The following is a 17,322-nucleotide window of genomic DNA, read 5'->3' on the forward strand; positions in this document are numbered from 1 at the left end:
ATTTCCTCTCAGTGCTTGGCTTTATGCTTATTTTCCAATTTTCTGCTCCCATACTCTATTGTATTTACTTATTGAATGTCCTAAGTGTTGGTCATTACGGCATTTTGCTTATTTATTTGTTTCAAATTTCTATTCCGCCCTCCACACGAGCGGGCTCAGGGCAGATAACGTTAAAATACAAAAATAATTCATCTACATTAAAACAGCAGTGTATTTCTATTCATACACATTTAAAACAGGATGGTGGACAGCCTTCACAGGGAGGGTTAAGATTTTATACATCCCTTTTTTCAGGCCCAGCCTCAGCCATATGCCTGGAGGAACAACTGTTTTGCAGGCCCGGCGGAAGGATAATAGGTCCTGCCAGGCCCTGATCTCAGCAGACAGAATGTTCCACCAGGTGGGAGCCAGGACCGAAAAGGCCCTGGCTCTAGTCGAGGCTAGGCGTGCCTCCTTGGGGCCAGGGACCACCAACAGCTGTTTGTCCCCTGATCGGAGAGTCCTCCGGTGAATATATTGGGAGAGATGGTCCCGTAGATACGCTGGTCCCAGTCCGCACAGGGCCTTATATGTCCTAGCTGTAAATTATGTTGTATTTCACTTGCATGGAATCGTCTGCCTTGGGTCTCAATGAGAAAGAATCTTGGAGTCTTTACCTCCTGTTCCCCCCACCCTTTATTGGCTCTATTTGTGGGACCTCTTAATTGTAATGATCTTTTTTATGTTTTAATATATATTTGGAGGAAAGGTGGCATGGTATATCCTGATCTTAGCTGCTAAGCAGGGTCAGTACTTGGATAGGCGACCACCAAGGAAGGTTCTGCGAAGGCAACAGTCAAACCACCTCTGCTTCTCATTTGCCTCGAGCCCCTTGTTGGGGTCCACCGTAAGTCACTTGAGTCTCAATCGCACTTTATATACACATTTTCAGTACAATTCTACAGTTACTCTGGCCTAAACCCATTGATTTCAATGGGTTTAGACTGGAGTAACTCTGCATAGAATTGCGCTAATAATATTTATTGTTTTTCATTGCTTTTAAGGCTTTTAACCAACATCAAGGGAGAGGCAGTATAAAAATCTAATAAATAGGGATAATAACAACAATAACAATAATCCAATACCCACCTTACAGGGTAATTGTCGTAAGGATAACAATAACACACTTTGTAAACAGAGATCAGTTCCCCTGGAGAAAATAGCCCCTTTGGAGGATAGATTCTATGGCATTATACCATTTTGCAGCCCCTCCCATACCCAACCTGACCTATCCAGGCTTCACCCAAAAAATCTCCAGGAAATTCCCAACCCGGACCAGGCAACCCTACAGTGGTGAACAAGTTTCCCCGCAAATTATCCCCGCAAATTAGGGTCGCCAGCTCCAAGTTGAGAAATGCCTGGAGATTTGTGGGGTGAAGCCTGGGGAAGGCAGGGTTTGAGGGAAGAAAAGGATCTTAGCATGCTATAATTTCAGAGTCCACCCTCCAAAGCAGCCATTTTCTCCAGGGGGACTGATCTCTGTGGCCTGGAGCTCAGTTGTAATTCCGGGAGATCTCCAGCCACCACCCGGAGGCTGGCAACCCTAGAAGCCGCTACTACTACTGAGCTGAGGAAATGCTGAAACAAAGCCCAAGCAATCCTAAGCCTGGCTTATTAAACAATATAGGAACGACCCAGCGGGGCGACAAAACCTCCCTCACACCCCCCTTCAGATACTTGTGGGAAGTGGGGCGGAACCGGAGCGTTTCCTGAGGGGAGGCGCCCGCCTCAGCGGCCCTTTCCCCGCCCCGCCGCTGACTGGAGGCCGCGGCCTCAGGCCCCGGCAGGCCTCGCGAGAAGGGGCGGCGTCTGAGGCGGGCCACGGCTCCTCCTCCGCCCGGCGAGGCCTGTGGAGAGGGACGGCGAGGCAGGCGAGGCGAGAGCCGGGCTCGCCGGGCCAAGATGCCGGGCGGCGGGCGGGTGTGCGCCGCGTGCGGCGGCGCCGAGATCGAGGTGGACGCGGCGCGGGGCGACGCGGTGTGCACGGGCTGCGGCTCCGTCCTGGAGGACAACATCATCGTCTCGGAGGTGCAGTTCGTGGAGAACAGCGGCGGGGGGTCCTCGGCCGTCGGGCAGTTCGTCTCCCTCGACGGTGAGAGGGCCGAAGCGGTGGGGGGGGGGGCTAATCATAATGAATACTACCGGGCTCTGCCGAGGTCGCGGCCATGGTGGGAAAGGCTGTTTCTTGGATGCATGGAAAACCGCAACCCTCCTCCTAAGGCAAGGAAAGGCGTTTCTGTCTCCTGTCGCCCTCACAACAACCCTGTGAGGTGGAGGAGGCTGAGGGGGAAGGGGTGTGGCTGACAGTCGCCCAGGGGGGTTGAACCCGGGCCTCCAGGATCCTAGGCCAGAGTGTGAACCACTGGGCCGTACTAATCCTGTGTGGGTGCAACGGAACCTCCCTGGCTGCTGTAGTACATATTCTGTATAGTTGCAGTAGAACCTTCCTGGCTCCTGCATCACACATGCTGTATGGATGCAACAGAGCTTCCCTGGCTGCTGTAGTATGCATTCTGTATGGGTGCAATGGGACCTCTCTGGCTGCTGGATCACATATTCTATATGGTTTGCAATAGGTCCTCCCTGGCAGTTACAGCACTCATTCTATATGGTTTGCAATGGGACCTCCTTGGCTGCTGCATCACACATTCTGTGCCAGGCTCTTGGTCTGTCAAGGTCAGTTTTGACTCCTCTAATTGGCAGCAGCTCTCCAGGGTCTCAAGTGGAGGTCTGCCTGATTCTTTTGACTGGAGCTGCTGAGGGTTGAACCTATGACTTTCTGCATGCCAAGCAGATGATCTACCAGTGAGCCACAGCCCCTTCATAGCTGCTTTCTACTGAGCCCAACCGTTGGTCTATCATGGTGTTTCCCAACCAGGGGTTCCTTGAGGTTCCACAGAACATCACCAGGTTCTGTGAGAAATCATGGAAAGAATGAATGAATCAGTATATAAAAGGCAGGTCTCTCATATCACCTACTACCCAATCCTTTTAACTGGAGATGACAGGGATTGAACTTCTTGCTCTGCCACTGAGCCATGCCGTTTACTCTTGTTTACCCTCTACTGGCGTTGTGGGCTACGAGATAGTAAAAGAAGAGAGGCTGCCTTGTGCATTGGGGATGAGGGACAAGATAGTGGTTGGCTGTGGATTTGTGCATGTGTATTAGATGTTGCTCTGGGGGTAGCTGGGACAGCAACACAATGCTGCAGATTTTCTGGGCAAATCCCCTAGGTTGTGCAGTGGAGTGGGCACCAAGAGTGTAAGGTATTAGGATTATATTTGTTTCCCATCCTGGATGTGCGTGGTGAGATGTTCTCTCCCCCCCCCCCATCTCTGATCCTCACAACAGTCTTGTGAGGTTAGACTGGGGGGAAAGAGCGCAACGTCAGCCACCAAGACAATACGAAACCCATGAAATGCAGTAGTCAGTTAAAAACAGTAAAATCAATATATGCCATAGAAATCAATAAAAATTAGCGCAAAATCCTATATTTTACTAGTGCCACTCACCTGACATTCCATTTCCTTTCTTCCAGAAAAGGCAGCTGTTCAAAATTACCTGGAATGCCTCCAGGGAAGCTGCTTGTTGTTGTTGTTGTTGTTATTATTGTTGTTGTTAGTCCGCCCTCCTCACTGAAATCCAAGTTGGATTACACAATACAAATGAAAATACAATATAATCAACAGCCAGGGCATTCACTGAGCAGAGTACAATAATAAACAGTTAGGACATTCAGAAACTGATACAATAGGGTATGGTAGCAGGAAATTTGAAAACAAGCATAAAGCCAAAGGACAGAGATCAAATCTTTCTAAACCAAGCATAACTAATTTACATGGTATGTTTAGCAATGTGGAAACTCCCTAGTAGGCGCTTATTTGTCTCAAATTCAGCAAGAGGGAGTTCCAAGTCTGAGGACAGTAGTCGAAAAAGACCCCCCCCCCGCCCCCCCGGGTGGCCACTAGCCAGAGCTCTATTAGGGTTCATTTCTGGAGGAAGGCTCCGTGGGCTGACCTCGGGTCTGAGGTATTCTGGCCCTAAGCCATTTAGGGCTTTAAAGGTCAAAATCGGCACCTTGTCTTAAGCCTGGAAACCGATTTCCTTCCTTCCTTTACAGTCCATCTTTCTTGTTGAAACTCAAGATGAATCATGCAAATGAAAACAGTGCAATAGAAACAGCACAATGCGCTCAGTAAAACGATGCAGAAAAAATGGATTACAAAATTGGGAAATGCACTAGAAAACTGTATAGTACGTATAATACAGTATAATATATAGAATGAATGAATAATGCATTGAAGACTGCTTAAAATTCCATTGGCGATAAATACAGTCCTGTTCTGTTTAGAAAAATGCCCTCCTGAACAATTCTGTTTTACACGAGCTGTGACAGAAACACGGATGCCTTCTTGACCTTATCAGGTAGGCTGTCCCACCAGGTGGGTGCCACAACTGAAAAAGCACAGCTACCTGGCTTAATACAGTCACTCCAGGGGGTGCCCACAAGGACCCTAGTTGCTGCATTTTGAACCCATTCTGAACTGTCATCAAGGGCAGCCTCATGTAGAGCATGTTACGGTAGTCAAGCCTGGATGTTACCCTAGTTTGTGTGACTGTGGCCAAGCCAGCTTTCTTCACAGAAGTTTGAAGCTGGCAATCCAGCTTCATTTGATAAAAGGCCCTCTACTCCTGAACAACAATACCGTTCCTTTTCCTAGGTGAGATGGTGGAGGGTAGCACTGTGGAAGAACACGAGTGCATTTGATGGGGCGGAAAAGGCCCTCTGCGTGCTGAGCAAGAGCGGTTGTGTCAGAGGCAGACTTGCTCAGTAAGGAGCAGAGGGAGGAAAGGGGCAAGGCTAGGGGCTGAGGTTGATGTGGAGCAAGTTGTGTATTTGGTGGCAGTGGAAAGGGCTGCGCTACGTGGCAGCTACGTGCTGTGGGGTGGAGTGTCAGTGACAAGGCGCAGCAGTTGGTAAAGAACTTGTGGTGGTGTGCGGTATAAGGGATGGTTGGTTAGGCTAAATGACTGTACCTGGTGTTTTGTGAAGGGCTTTAAGGATCCCACTGAGGCATGGACTCTTAAGTTGATCGTTCTAGATGGGTAGCTATGTTGCCCTGACCTGGATGGTCCAGGCTAGCCTGATCCAGTCTGATTTCAGAAGCGAAGCCTGGTCAATGCTGTTTAGTACTTGGATGGGAGACGTCAAGAAAGTCCAGGGTTTTTACACAGAGGCACACCACCTCTGTTAGTCTCTTGCCTTGGAAACCACAGCAGGGGTTGCTATAAATCGGATGCGACTTGATGGCACTTTACACACACACACACACACATGCAGATCTGTGTTAGTTTGTAGCAGTGAAATAAGATAGGAACTCAAAGGCATCTTAAAAACAAAATTGATTTTAGCAGAAGCTTTTGCGAGTCAGAGCTTACTTCATCAAGAAAAAAGGTAAAAGTCCCCTGTGCAAGCACTGAGTCATTACTGACCTATGGGGGGATGTCGCATCACGACCTTTTTTTGGCAGACTTTTTGTTACGGGGTGGTTTGCCATTGCCTTCCCCAGTCATCTACACTTTACCCCCAGGAAACTGGGTACTCATTTTACTGACCTTGGAAGGAATCAACCTTGAACCAGCTACCTGAACCCAGCTTCCGCCAGGATCGAACTCAGGTCGTGAGCAGAGCTTTGGCTGCAGTACTGCAGCTTACTGCTCTGCGCCACGGGGCTCTTACCAAGAAAGCTTATGCTGGAATAAATGTTGTTAGTCTTCTAGGTGCCACTGGATTCCTATCTTATTTTCAGCCCAAAAATAAGGTCCTAAAGGCAGCTTGTTGGCTGTCAGCAGAAAGACTCATATAGGCTGATGTGAAGAGGCAGAGCCTGGCTTTTGTAGGGACGGTATTTAGAGAAGGGAGAGCGGGATGCTGTAACTTCTTGTGAGGTCAGTTAAGGCTGGAATCAAGAGACATATTGGGCCGAGTTGGGGGGAAATTATGCAGAGAGGATGAAGAATGTCGGAAGGGAATAGGGAAGGGAATAAATGGAAGGGAAGGGGATGATGCTGACAAGATCGCCCAGTGTGGAAGGGATCCGTCTATTCTACCTTTACTGTGATTTCTGCCTGTAAGATGCTTGGGGGATTGTGAGAGCGCTGTCACCTTAATGAAGCGAGCACCCTCTGCCGCGCTGTGCTACTATGGTGGCTTCCTCTAATTACAACCAGAGAAAAACAATCAGGCCGTGTGTCTTCGAAGGAGAGAAGCAAGTGAAGTACGTCCACAGGCAAGAGCTGTTGGCTTGCAGAGAATCTGTCTTTCTGACGGTCAGCACCAGCCTGCATTTTTTAGCAGCCTTTTCTTCCTTTATCTTGGCAGCCCTCCGAGTTTTGTGCTGTGAAAGAATATGCAGTTCCTGCTTTGGAGGCGGAGAACCGTGGCTGGATACATGGCCCCCAGATCCATATCGACTCTATAACCACTAGTCCACCCTGCCCTTTGCCGCGTGGGGGTTATAACACAGTGGGAAGTGGTCTGTTGAAGTGCTTTGGCAGTTAATTTTAATGGAACCTCCTGTGTTCGGCTGTTGTACCCTTGAAGATTTAAATTGTAGGGATCTGCTGCCACACCTAGGATGAAACAAGACCTTGTTTGATCTCTGTGTCCAATGGGGACTTGCAAAAATTGAGCTGGGGGGGGGGGGGCAAAGGGAAAGAGGCTTTGGATCCTTGACTTTGCCTCCTGCTTGTAGGTTCTTCAGTCCCCCTGTTTCTCCTGGCTTGTCTGTTCTATTGCCTTCAACCCCCAGGCTTGTCTTTATCCTTTCCACCCTGTGGATGAATTTGGTGGGATCCTTCTGCCTGCAAAGTATTCTGCACCCACCTGTGTTTCCATCAAGGTTAATGATGAAAAGGGCCGTGCTTACCTTCACTACTGGAATTCAGTAAAGGATTGTGCCTTTTGGTGCCTTTTAATGGATGCCCCCTCCCTCCTTCAGTGGGGGAGATAAGAGTGTGGGGAAAAACCATCTTGCCTGTCAACTTCAGGGAGGGATGGGTAAGCGGACTCTAGCGATGTCCTTGAAGACCTTTGGGATGCAGCTGCTACTTGGTAGATAATTCTGTTGCCTGTGGCTGACAAGCACAGGTAAAGGTGTTGGAAATACAATGTCTTGTGTACAGAGAAGTCAGAAGAGACAGAGTACTCTTCTGGCTCTACAGAGAAGAGCCAGTTTGGTGTAGTGGTTAAGAGCACGGGACTCTAATCTGGAGAGCCGGGTTTGATTCCCCACTCCTCCACAAAGCCAGCTGGGTGACCTTGGGCGAGTCACAGTTCTCTTGAGCTCTCTTAGCCCCACCCACCTCACAGGGTGATTGTTGTGGGGTAATAATAACACTTTGTAAACCGCTCTGAGTGGGCATTAAGTTGTCCTGAAGGGCGGTATATAAATCGAATGTTATTATTATTATTATTATTACTTGCAAGGGGCAGCGGGTCTGACAGATAGAGAGATGGCAGAGTGGGATCCTTCTGTCCTCCTCTGTTCTGTCCTTCTTGCATGTCTCCAGATTGGCTGCTATTCTTAGGCTACTTCCTGCTTCTTCCCAGAAGTTCCCTCCTCCCTGTTTACTGAGGTAGTTAGGATCTATTCTGTATCTCTCCTTTCTGTCAAAGTTGTAGTTGTAGTTCCTGAATAAACTCTTCATTCACTCCTTAATCAGACTCAAGATCATTCCTAAGATACACTAGAGCCTACAAAAGGGAAGGCAGCTACTCAGCTCAGGGGCTGAATTGGTTGATGGCTCAGGTGCCTTTGCCTCCAGTTGGAGCAGTCTGAGCAGCTAGCTTGGATGCTGGAGGAGTGCACTTTTCTTCCCTTCCCTTCCCTTGGCTAAGAAAACACCCAGCAGGGGAGTTCTACCACTTGTGTGCTGCCCTCTGCAGTCTGGCAGGAATATCCCTTGGCGGCATGAAGGAATAATGCATGTGTAACCATCATCCAGGCAGATTTGGGATGGACATAAATTAAAATAAACTATTTTATTTATTTGAAATATTTATATGCCACTTTCCCACCCAAATAGGGCCCCCGAGGCAGCAAGCAACAGATAGTAAAACATTTAAAATGTATATATAAATACAATTAAGAACATGTAGATATATAAACGAACATACACACAACATTCCATGTTGGTTATATGCCAAGCGTAGAAGGCATCTCTACCATTGCTAGAGATTGTTTCCCACTTTGCCGTCTTTCCGGTTAAATACTGTGTGTGCCTGCATGCAGACGCCTGCTTTAGAAAGAAATTTACAATGCACAAAAATCAAAATTAGCCTTGTTTCAGGAATGCTGACACAGCCTCTAGTTTTCTTCGTAGAAGGATTAGACTGATTCGCAGAGGATAAATTTATTGTCGGCTATGGTAGTTAAATAGAACCTCCATATTCCATAGCGGAATATGAAATATCGGAGATAAATAGTGCCCTGCTCCTGTGCTGTTCATTGCTGTTTGTCGGGGGGAGTGTAGCACTATGTCTGTGATCAGTAGAGTAATTCCTGTCTATGCCGGCAGTCAGTGTCAAGGCCTAGTTATACCTGTAGAAATGCATTTGTTGGAATTTGGCAACCCTCCCCCCCCCCAAAACACCCCAGATCTGAGGTGCAGCAACAGAAGCGATTCTGGGAGGTGAGAGGTACTTAAATATTTCTGCTCGGGTCATTTCTTTGCTCTAAATTGCTCCCTTCTAGCTAAGCTAGTAACCTGCAAGAGGAAACGTACCTGCTAAGGGCCAATTCAAAACAGAGAAGTGCAATGGACAGGGAAACGGTTAAGTTATCCTCAGCTGCTTCTGTGCTCCAAATTGCTCCTTGCTCTCAGCTGGTTTGTGTGTGTTTTTAAAAAGAAAACAAGACCTGCAAGAGTTCTTTGCACATAATTAGACTAGAAGACTAGATGTAATGCTTCATTCTAGGGAATAATGCAGACATTACACTTTTGCGTTCTTTGCCCTGAGAGATGCCGGTGGATACCCAGACAGCATGTTTTTGCCTATTTTATATTTATATGTAATAACTTTCTGGTTTGCTGATGCATTTGCCAGTTGCTGGAATGGAAAGATCTTGGATCCCTTTTAAGTGCTTAGGGATGCCAGAGGCGCATGTTACATACCTCATGGAATTGTACCTCCTCATTATCCACATGGAGGATTGCTTCACCAGGCAGCCCTTTCGGGCCTTATGAATTCAGAACGCTTCAGATACAGCATGTCGTTCCTGAACGTACGATTCAGTGTTAGTTCAGCTTCTTGGATTAGCTTATGTTGGGGGGTCACTTGATGAAGCTCTAGGGAAGGATGTTAAAAAAAGATGGAGCAGATGCTCAGAGCAGCCAGCTCCGACTCTAATCTGGAGAGCTGGGTTTGATTCCCCACTCCTCCGCTCGAAGCCAGCTGGGTGACCTTGGGTCAGTCACAGCTCTCTCAGAGCTCTCTCAGTCCCACCTACCTCACAGGGTGTCTGTTGTGGAGATAATAATGACATTACTTTGTAAACTGCTCTAAGCGGGTATTAAATTGTCCTGAAGGGCGGTATATAAATTGAATGTTGTTATAACAAAATCTGAACACACATGAAGCTGCTGCCCTATACTAGATCAGCTTCTTTTATAGTCTCATGCAGGAGCTTTGCAACAATGTTTCCCTAGGAGTTTGATCTATATGGATATTATTTCATATCGTGACTGCTTTGAAAAAAGCAATGAAACGGGACAAATGCCCTGGACGACCCGTTAGCCAGTCACAGCTGAGTGAGTTTTGGGCTCAACAAACAAACAAACAAACAAACAAACAAACAAACAAACAAACAAACAAACAAACAAACAAACAAACAAACAACAGCAGCTTTGGACCTGAAACTGAACTTTACACACTTTGTAAACTGCTCTGAGTGGGCTTTAAGTTGTCCCGCAGGGTGGTATATAAATCGAATGTTGTTGCTGTTGCTGTTATTACTATTATTTCTCCGTGCTCATGATGTATTGCAAAGGTAGCATTGCTCAAGAGGCTTGTCTCATTTAGTCTTGGAGATCACAGGAGGGAATGAAAGGGATGAGGCTCCTGTTGAGTCACGAAGAATCCAAGCAAAGGACTTCCTAAGAAATGAGCAGTGCTTTGAAGGCTATAGGAGGCCAGTGTGAGTCCTGGCACACTAGTAGTCCATCCTGCTGTGTGCACATGTTACAGCCCGTGAACATCAAATCATAGAGCTGGAAGGGATGAAAAGGCCACCTGGTCAAAACCCAGCTGCAGTAGCTGGACTGATCATCCATTCCTATGCAAGCTGATTTATTTACTTCCACCTTTCTCACTGAGACTAAAGGCAGATTCCGCAGCGTGAGTTAGTACAGTCAGTCTTCAGGACATTTCAGTACACAATTTAATAGGGTATATAAAGGCAGATTTTTTTTTAAAGATTTAAAACCAGCAAAAATCCAAATACAGAGTTGAAGTAATACTGAAACAGAGTAATAATAATAACATTTGATTTATATACCGCCCTTCAGGATGACTTAACACCCACTCAGCGGTTTACAAAGTATGTTATTATTATCCCCACAACAAAACACCTTGTGAGGTGGGTGGGGCTGAGAGAGCTCCTAGAAGCTGTGACTGACCCGAGGTCACCCAGCTGGCTTCAAGTGGAGGAGTGGGGAATCTAACCCGGTTCTCCAGATTAGAGTTCTGCCACTCTTAATCACTACACCAAACTGGCTCTCCAGTATAAGAGTATAAGCAATTCTAAGACTGACATACTGAACAGTGATCAAGATGGGCAGCTGTGTTAGTCTGTCTGTAGCAGTAGAAAAGAGCAGGAGTCCAGTCCAGTAGCACTTATAAGACTAACAAAGTTTGTGGTAGGGCATTGGCTTTTATGAGTCTGAAGAAGTGAGCTGAGACTCATACCCTGCTACAAATTTTGTTAGTCTTATTGATGCTACTGGATTCTTTCATACTGAGCACTGTAGAATTACTCGGTAAAATCCTACTTCAAGCAACAGATAGTACATGGTAGTAAAGTCTGTGGTCCCTTTCTTTTTACTGATGCATTTCCTTGAGACCGCTTCCTTACAGTACAGCCATCCTGGCGGACCAAAAAGCACTCTTGAATAAGCAATTCTAAGACCGACATATTAAACAACATAGAGCTACCAAGTAAGATCACACTTCGAGCAACAGATAGTACATAGTAGTAAAGTTCTTGCAAATCAGCCTGTACAGACAAATTGTGGCTACCACAAGTAGATGCCACAATCAGTGTCTGTCCAACAAATAACATACTACAGTTTGGTACAGGTAATACTAATCAGCTCAAAAAAGCCTCTGTCTACACAGACAGACAAATGAGGCAATGGAATGGATTGTACTTTTTCAAACTATAGATAGTTCCACCGGGCCTTCGGCTGAGTGCCAGCGGGTGTCCTCCTTCTTCCACCTAAGACCACCACTTCTTCTGGGGCTGCCCTTGGCCATCTGCTATGCCCGTATACGGACTCCCAATATTTGTTTAAATAGCCTGCTCCTGGACTATTTTAATGATTTTTAAAAAATTATTATTGATTTTTATGTTTTTGTGATTTTAATGTATTTTTTAATGTTGTTAGCCGCCCTGAGCCCATCTGTGGGGAGGGCAGGGTATAAATCGAATAAAATAAATAAATAATAGTGAATAGTACTTTAGAGTGTTCACCGCTTGAAAACTCCCTGCAAACAGAAAACTAGCACACTAGGGAGAAAGAGTATAAAGGCTAACTTTGGGTCACTCACACATTCTCAGCCTAACCTACTTCACAGGATTGTTGTGAGGAGAGGAGAATGGTGTCAGCCACCTTGGGTCCCTGTTGGAGAGAAAGGTGGGGTACAAGTGAAGTAAATAGTGTAAAATAAATTTGCCTGCTGTGCTAGTTTTCTAGTTGCAGGGTTTTTTTAAGCATGGAGGAGTTTTAACTATGGTTTTCCCACCTACAGTCTTAAGAGGTGAAGTCCATTCTGCCACTCCAGTCTGCCTGTTTATTTGGTTCATTGTACACGCACCCCTGTTGAATGTATGCACCAAGCCAAATTGAGAATCTCCGACAGAGAAAGCTCAAAAGAAGTGTAAGCAGACTTCCTTGCCACCCATCTGTTATCTTTGTGGACAGTTTTACCTGCTCTTTCCTTTTCTCAATCTCTAAGAGTATTTGCTGCTAAATCAGCAATAAGATAAGCAGAGCAAAACAGAAAAGTGAGGAGGAAGGCAGCCAGCTACTCCTGCGTCCTTTTGTGTTTTCTTTTTTTAGCTTTTTATGTATTTACTGGGGGGAGCTTCAAAATTCCCAGTAGTAAGAGGCTGACGTTTGACAGGATAAATGCATAGTATAGCCATGCAGTGGCCAAGTGGTTCTAGATATATGAGCGAATAGGAATGTTCCTTAGAATCATAGGGTTGGAAGGGACCACCAGGGTCATCTAGTCCAACCCCCTGCACAATGCAGGAAATTCACAACTACCTCTCCCTCCCCCACACCCCCAATGACCCCTGCACCATGCCCAGAAAATGGCAAAACACTGTCAGGATCCTTAGGTCCTTGCTTGTGTAAATCCTCTGTTCGCTGTTTATTCTACCCTGTGGCACTGGACAACAATAAAGTGACTAGGTGTAGATTCTCTGTTGTGGTTCCAAGACACAGATTGAGCTGGTCTGCCTTGAGCAAGGAGCTGGCAAAGAACCATCATCAACTGCTTCTGGTGTGAACAACTTGGGAGATGAGCAGAACTCTTAAGAAACATCATCCAGTGGTTTGTGGATCATGTGTAGGGTCATAGACCTCACCGAGTAGTTGGCTAAGGGTTGGGTTGGAGTATCGTATTGTGGAGGAAGGAGGGAGGTAAACGATAGAAATGCAGAGAAGGTAATTGAGAAGGGAAACAGTGGGCGAAGTGTGCCAAACTTCGATTAAAAGGGTAAAGTTTAAAGACAGAATATTTAACTATGGGTGTATTTTTTTCTCTCAGTTATTTTATGTTCCAACCATGCTCCTGCTACTGTAGTAATAATTGAGGTACCCCGAGGGAAAAGGTACCCCAGATTTCTGTGAAATGCTGGAATCAAAGGGGCTCAATTATATCTTCTGACAAAGGGAGTTCTGACTCTCCAAAGCTCATACCCTGGAAATATAGTTGGTCTTTAAGATGCTGCTGGACATGAATCTTGCTCTTCTGCTACAGACCAACAGGGCTACCCACCTGAAACGAATACCACAATGTTCTTCTCTCTGGGGAGATGAGTGGTCTTTCAGACTTGTGGCTACGGTGCCCGGTTTCATCTGCCATTTATCTTCCCGCAGAATTCTTTGGCTGCTCTTTCCCTTTTGCAATCACCTTTGAGACCTGCTTTTTATTGCTTGTGTTTGCCAAGGTGGGTCATCTTGTCTAGTGCTATATTTCTGCTTGGAGGCAGTCAGCTGTTATCAAGAGAGGAACAATTTCGGTTTATCGTGCCTTATGATAGTGGAGGCATAGGATTATTCTTATGACAGTAGTTTAGGACAGTTTACACAAAACTTTGCAATATTTTATCTACTTATGGAATTTAAAAGTTATATACACACCTTTGTTTTCTAGAAGCAAAATTGCAAATATATGCTCAGTACTTGGGAAGGAGCTTCAAGCTGATGCGCCCTATGCTACCTTAACAGGTGTATCTTAATTTTTGCTATCATAAAAGTTTTTACAAAGCAGGATTTGAGTCCAGTGGCACCTTAGAGACCCACACAATTTTCAGGGTGCAAGCTTTTAAGAGTCAAAGCTCCCTTCTTCATCAGAGCTCTGACTCTCAAAATCTTGTGGGTTTATAAGGTGCTACTGGACTCAAATCCTTCTATTCTACTGCAGACCAACATGGCTACCTACTTATACAAAAATAGGAGTTAAATCAAAAACACAAGCATTGTGGTAAATATGTGGTCAGAAAAAGGGTTACACAGTCACACTAAAACAAATGGCATATTTTGGTATGTAGTTAAGCTTCATACCATGAAAGTATCGAACTATTCAGTAGTTTATAACATTTTAAATATGTACAGAATTAGTCATGTCTAAAAATAAAAGTAATCAGAAACAGTTTCTGAAACTTCGGATTCTCAGCCTTCACTTTTATTCTCGTGCAGTTTTAATTTTGTAGTAGAATACCCGTTGATCTTTGAGGATGCTTATGTACTTTTAAAATTATCTACCTATATCCTGGAATCTATTTAAATGATGGTCAATGAAAATGGACCTTCTGGGCCCTTATTGTTGCTAAAAGACTTCTGTTGCAATATTGGAGAGACAAATGCCCACCTCTCATAATTCAGTGGATGGAAACCTTATAAAGGTAAAGGTAGTCCCCTGTGCAAGCACCAAGTCATTACTGACTCATAGGGGGATGCCGCATCACGACATTTTCTTGGCAGACTTTTTACGGGGTGGTTTGCCATTGCCTTCCCCAGTCATCTACACTTTACTCCCAGGAAACTGGGTACTCATTTTACCGACCTCGGAAGGATGGAAGGCTGAGTCAACCTTGAGCTGGCTAGCTGAACCCGGCTTCTTCCAGGATCGAACTCAGGTCATGAGCAGAGCAGCTTGTTTCCAGTGCTACAACATGTGACAACTCGTCTTCTGACCGGGGTCGACCAATTTGAGCATGTTCACCTGTTCTGAGAAACTTCACTGGTTACTTCTCCGTTTCCAGTTTAATTCAAGGACCTGGTTCTTACCTTTAAAGCCATTCACTGCCTGGGCTTGTATATCTGAAGGACTAACATCTCTCGCAGTTATCCTGTGCATCAGTGGCATTCTTCACATCAACTCCTCTTTGCAGCCCCCTCCATTAGCCTGATAAAGTCCCCCCACTGTGCGTGCTTAGAGCTTTCTCAGCAGGGGCTCTGTTACTTTGAAATTGCCTTCTAGAGGAGACTGACTAACGTGAACCCTAAAAGAGGGAAAGCGGAGTCCGAAATGGGTGTGATACTGCTGGCCAAATGACTGGCTACTGCAAGGAAACTTGATTCGGACCACCAGTAAAAAAGGGCGACTTTGGGCTCTGCGAATCAGAACCGGCCACCATTTAAAGGACACCATACTACTGCTGATTAATTCAACTGGAAATGCTGTTTCTAAGGCAGGATGAGCTGTTGTGAACTTAAGGAATACACCTTCAAATTGTGCCTTTCCTGGTATCCTCCATCGCTGGTTTGTGTACCCCGTCATTCCAGAGTCTACATTCTGGAGATGCCTTTAAGACTAACCAATTTTATTGTAGCATCTGACGAAGAGAACTTGATTCTCGAAAGCTTATGCTACAATAAAATTGGTTAGTCTTAAAGGTGCTACTGGACTCTTTTTGATTTTGCTACTACAGACTAACACGGCTAACTCCTCTGATTCTGGCGATGATGAGTTTCAGAGAGTATTAGCTCCTAAATGGTATGCTTTAAAATTACAGTCTTGCCTGGTATTTACATGGTTGCTTCCTGCTTGCTTGTTGTTTTGTTCTATAAATGTTTTTGATCCTGTTTTTTTTATAAGCATCTTACAACGTTTTGTTACGCCTTCTTTTCTGTTGTCTTCCACAAAGGAGTAAAATCCCGCAAGTTTGATGCTTTTGTTTTTTCGGTCAAATTGGCTCTTTTTTAAGTTGATGCCATAAATGTCTGACAAGTGACTTTACCTAGTGCGTGAAGGTGTCAGATTAGAAGACCGATTGATGTGTTTGGTGGTTTCCTGAGCCTGCTTTTCACACTCTTGGCCTGGTGCCCATTGTTGAAGATCTGTATTGCACCTTCTAATTCGAGCTTTGTTTCTCTGAGATTTCATCTTGGTTTCCTTCTGACAGCAAGGGTGGTCATGTCGGGAATGCCCGTATTTGTGGTCTGTTGTTGCAGAAGTGTAGTGTACAGACTTCACCCTTCTCCTTCTTGTGCTGTAAGAGGAATGATGGCTTTTCCATCTCGATTGAGTTTTGCTATCCCATCGTGTTACCTGCTTGCAGCATACCTTAAAGGTGTGGTGTTGATTGTGTAGCTGCTAGGAGCCTGTAGAATAGATACTCCCAGTTAACATAAAGAAGAATTTAATTTGTCAGGGAGAATCTATAATATACATATTCCAGCGAGTTTATCCATATTAGCGGAAGCAATAAAAGAAGAGTTCTGTGGCACCTTAAAGATTAACAGCTTATGCTTGATAGGTGCCACATCTTTTTTTTTGTTTTGGTTTTAACACAGTTATAAAAGGCACTTCCCTGCTGTGTCTCCCCTGGCTTCCTCAAGATGTCAGTCTTGTCTCATGCTTCAAGGTTAAAACTCTTACTGGCACCCTGTTCGTGGACACGCAGCTTTTGAGAGAGCAGCAAAGGCTCGCTTGAAAAGCTGCTGAAGGTACTTTGGCAGCTCTGAAAATGCTGAATCCGGCACTTTGTGGCAGGGCCGGCATCGATTGTTTTCTCCCTGGCCTTTTTTGTAGAGCCGTATTTCATCCAGACAGGAAGCTCAGGAAGAACACGGGAAGGCTTGACTCCCTGTGGGGTGATACCTAGAAATTGGTAGAGGAGTGTGTTTGTATGTGTTTGTGGGGAAGCGGAGAGGGTGGGCCTGACAGAACTTGTCAGCAACAGAGGCTGTCCATCTTTGTTCACTTATCTGTAAAATTGGGTTAACACCCGGTGGGTAGAATTTGAGAACAGCAAGAGGCTTTTATTGCAGACTGAACAGTTTTTTAAAAAACCTTTGAATTTGGTGCCCTTTATTGCCAGGAAAGCATTGCTTTGAGCTGCTCCCAGTCTAACTAATGAAGTCTGGGTTATCTCATAGTTGGTCAGAAGCTCTCCCTCTGTTCCTGACAAGTTGTGTCCTGAATGTGTACATTGTGGCCTTCTTTTTCACTGTGACGTTACCCCTTTTCCATAAATGTTCAGGCTGCGTTTAGTCATCACAAGCTAGTACATTGCACAGTGGGAAGAAGTCAAAAAAATCCTTTTACGCAGTCTCTCCATCCTTCCTGGCATGGAAGGCTCCCTTGCTTGTTACAAACTGCAGTTTGTTGTTGGTATCCAAACCTGTCAGTTGAACATATTATACTCAAATTGCTTTTCTGCAGTCCAGGATTCTAAACCCGGAGTCAGCCATGTTAAGAATCCAGGTTTGTAAGCGCCCCCCCCCCCCTCCGCCACTTGCTATGAGTTAAAGTGCCAGTTTGG

At 45.5% G+C, this 17,322-nt stretch overlaps 1 protein-coding gene across 1 annotated transcript in view; it reads left to right on the top strand.

The window, feature by feature from the left end:
• The first annotated feature begins 1,923 nt into the window (after nt 1–1,923).
• BRF1 (BRF1 RNA polymerase III transcription initiation factor subunit) overlaps nt 1,924–17,322 on the top strand; it is a 294,493-nt gene continuing 279,094 nt past the window's right edge. Inside the window, exon 1 of the mRNA XM_054970610.1 lies at nt 1,924–2,131. Within this exon, the coding sequence (XP_054826585.1) occupies nt 1,942–2,131 (190 nt within the window). The 5' untranslated portion in view covers nt 1,924–1,941. The remainder of the gene's footprint in view (nt 2,132–17,322) is intronic.

This window comes from Eublepharis macularius, chromosome 2, assembly GCF_028583425.1.
Source record: "Eublepharis macularius isolate TG4126 chromosome 2, MPM_Emac_v1.0, whole genome shotgun sequence".
In the NCBI taxonomy this organism is placed as follows: Eukaryota; Metazoa; Chordata; class Lepidosauria; order Squamata; family Eublepharidae; genus Eublepharis; species Eublepharis macularius.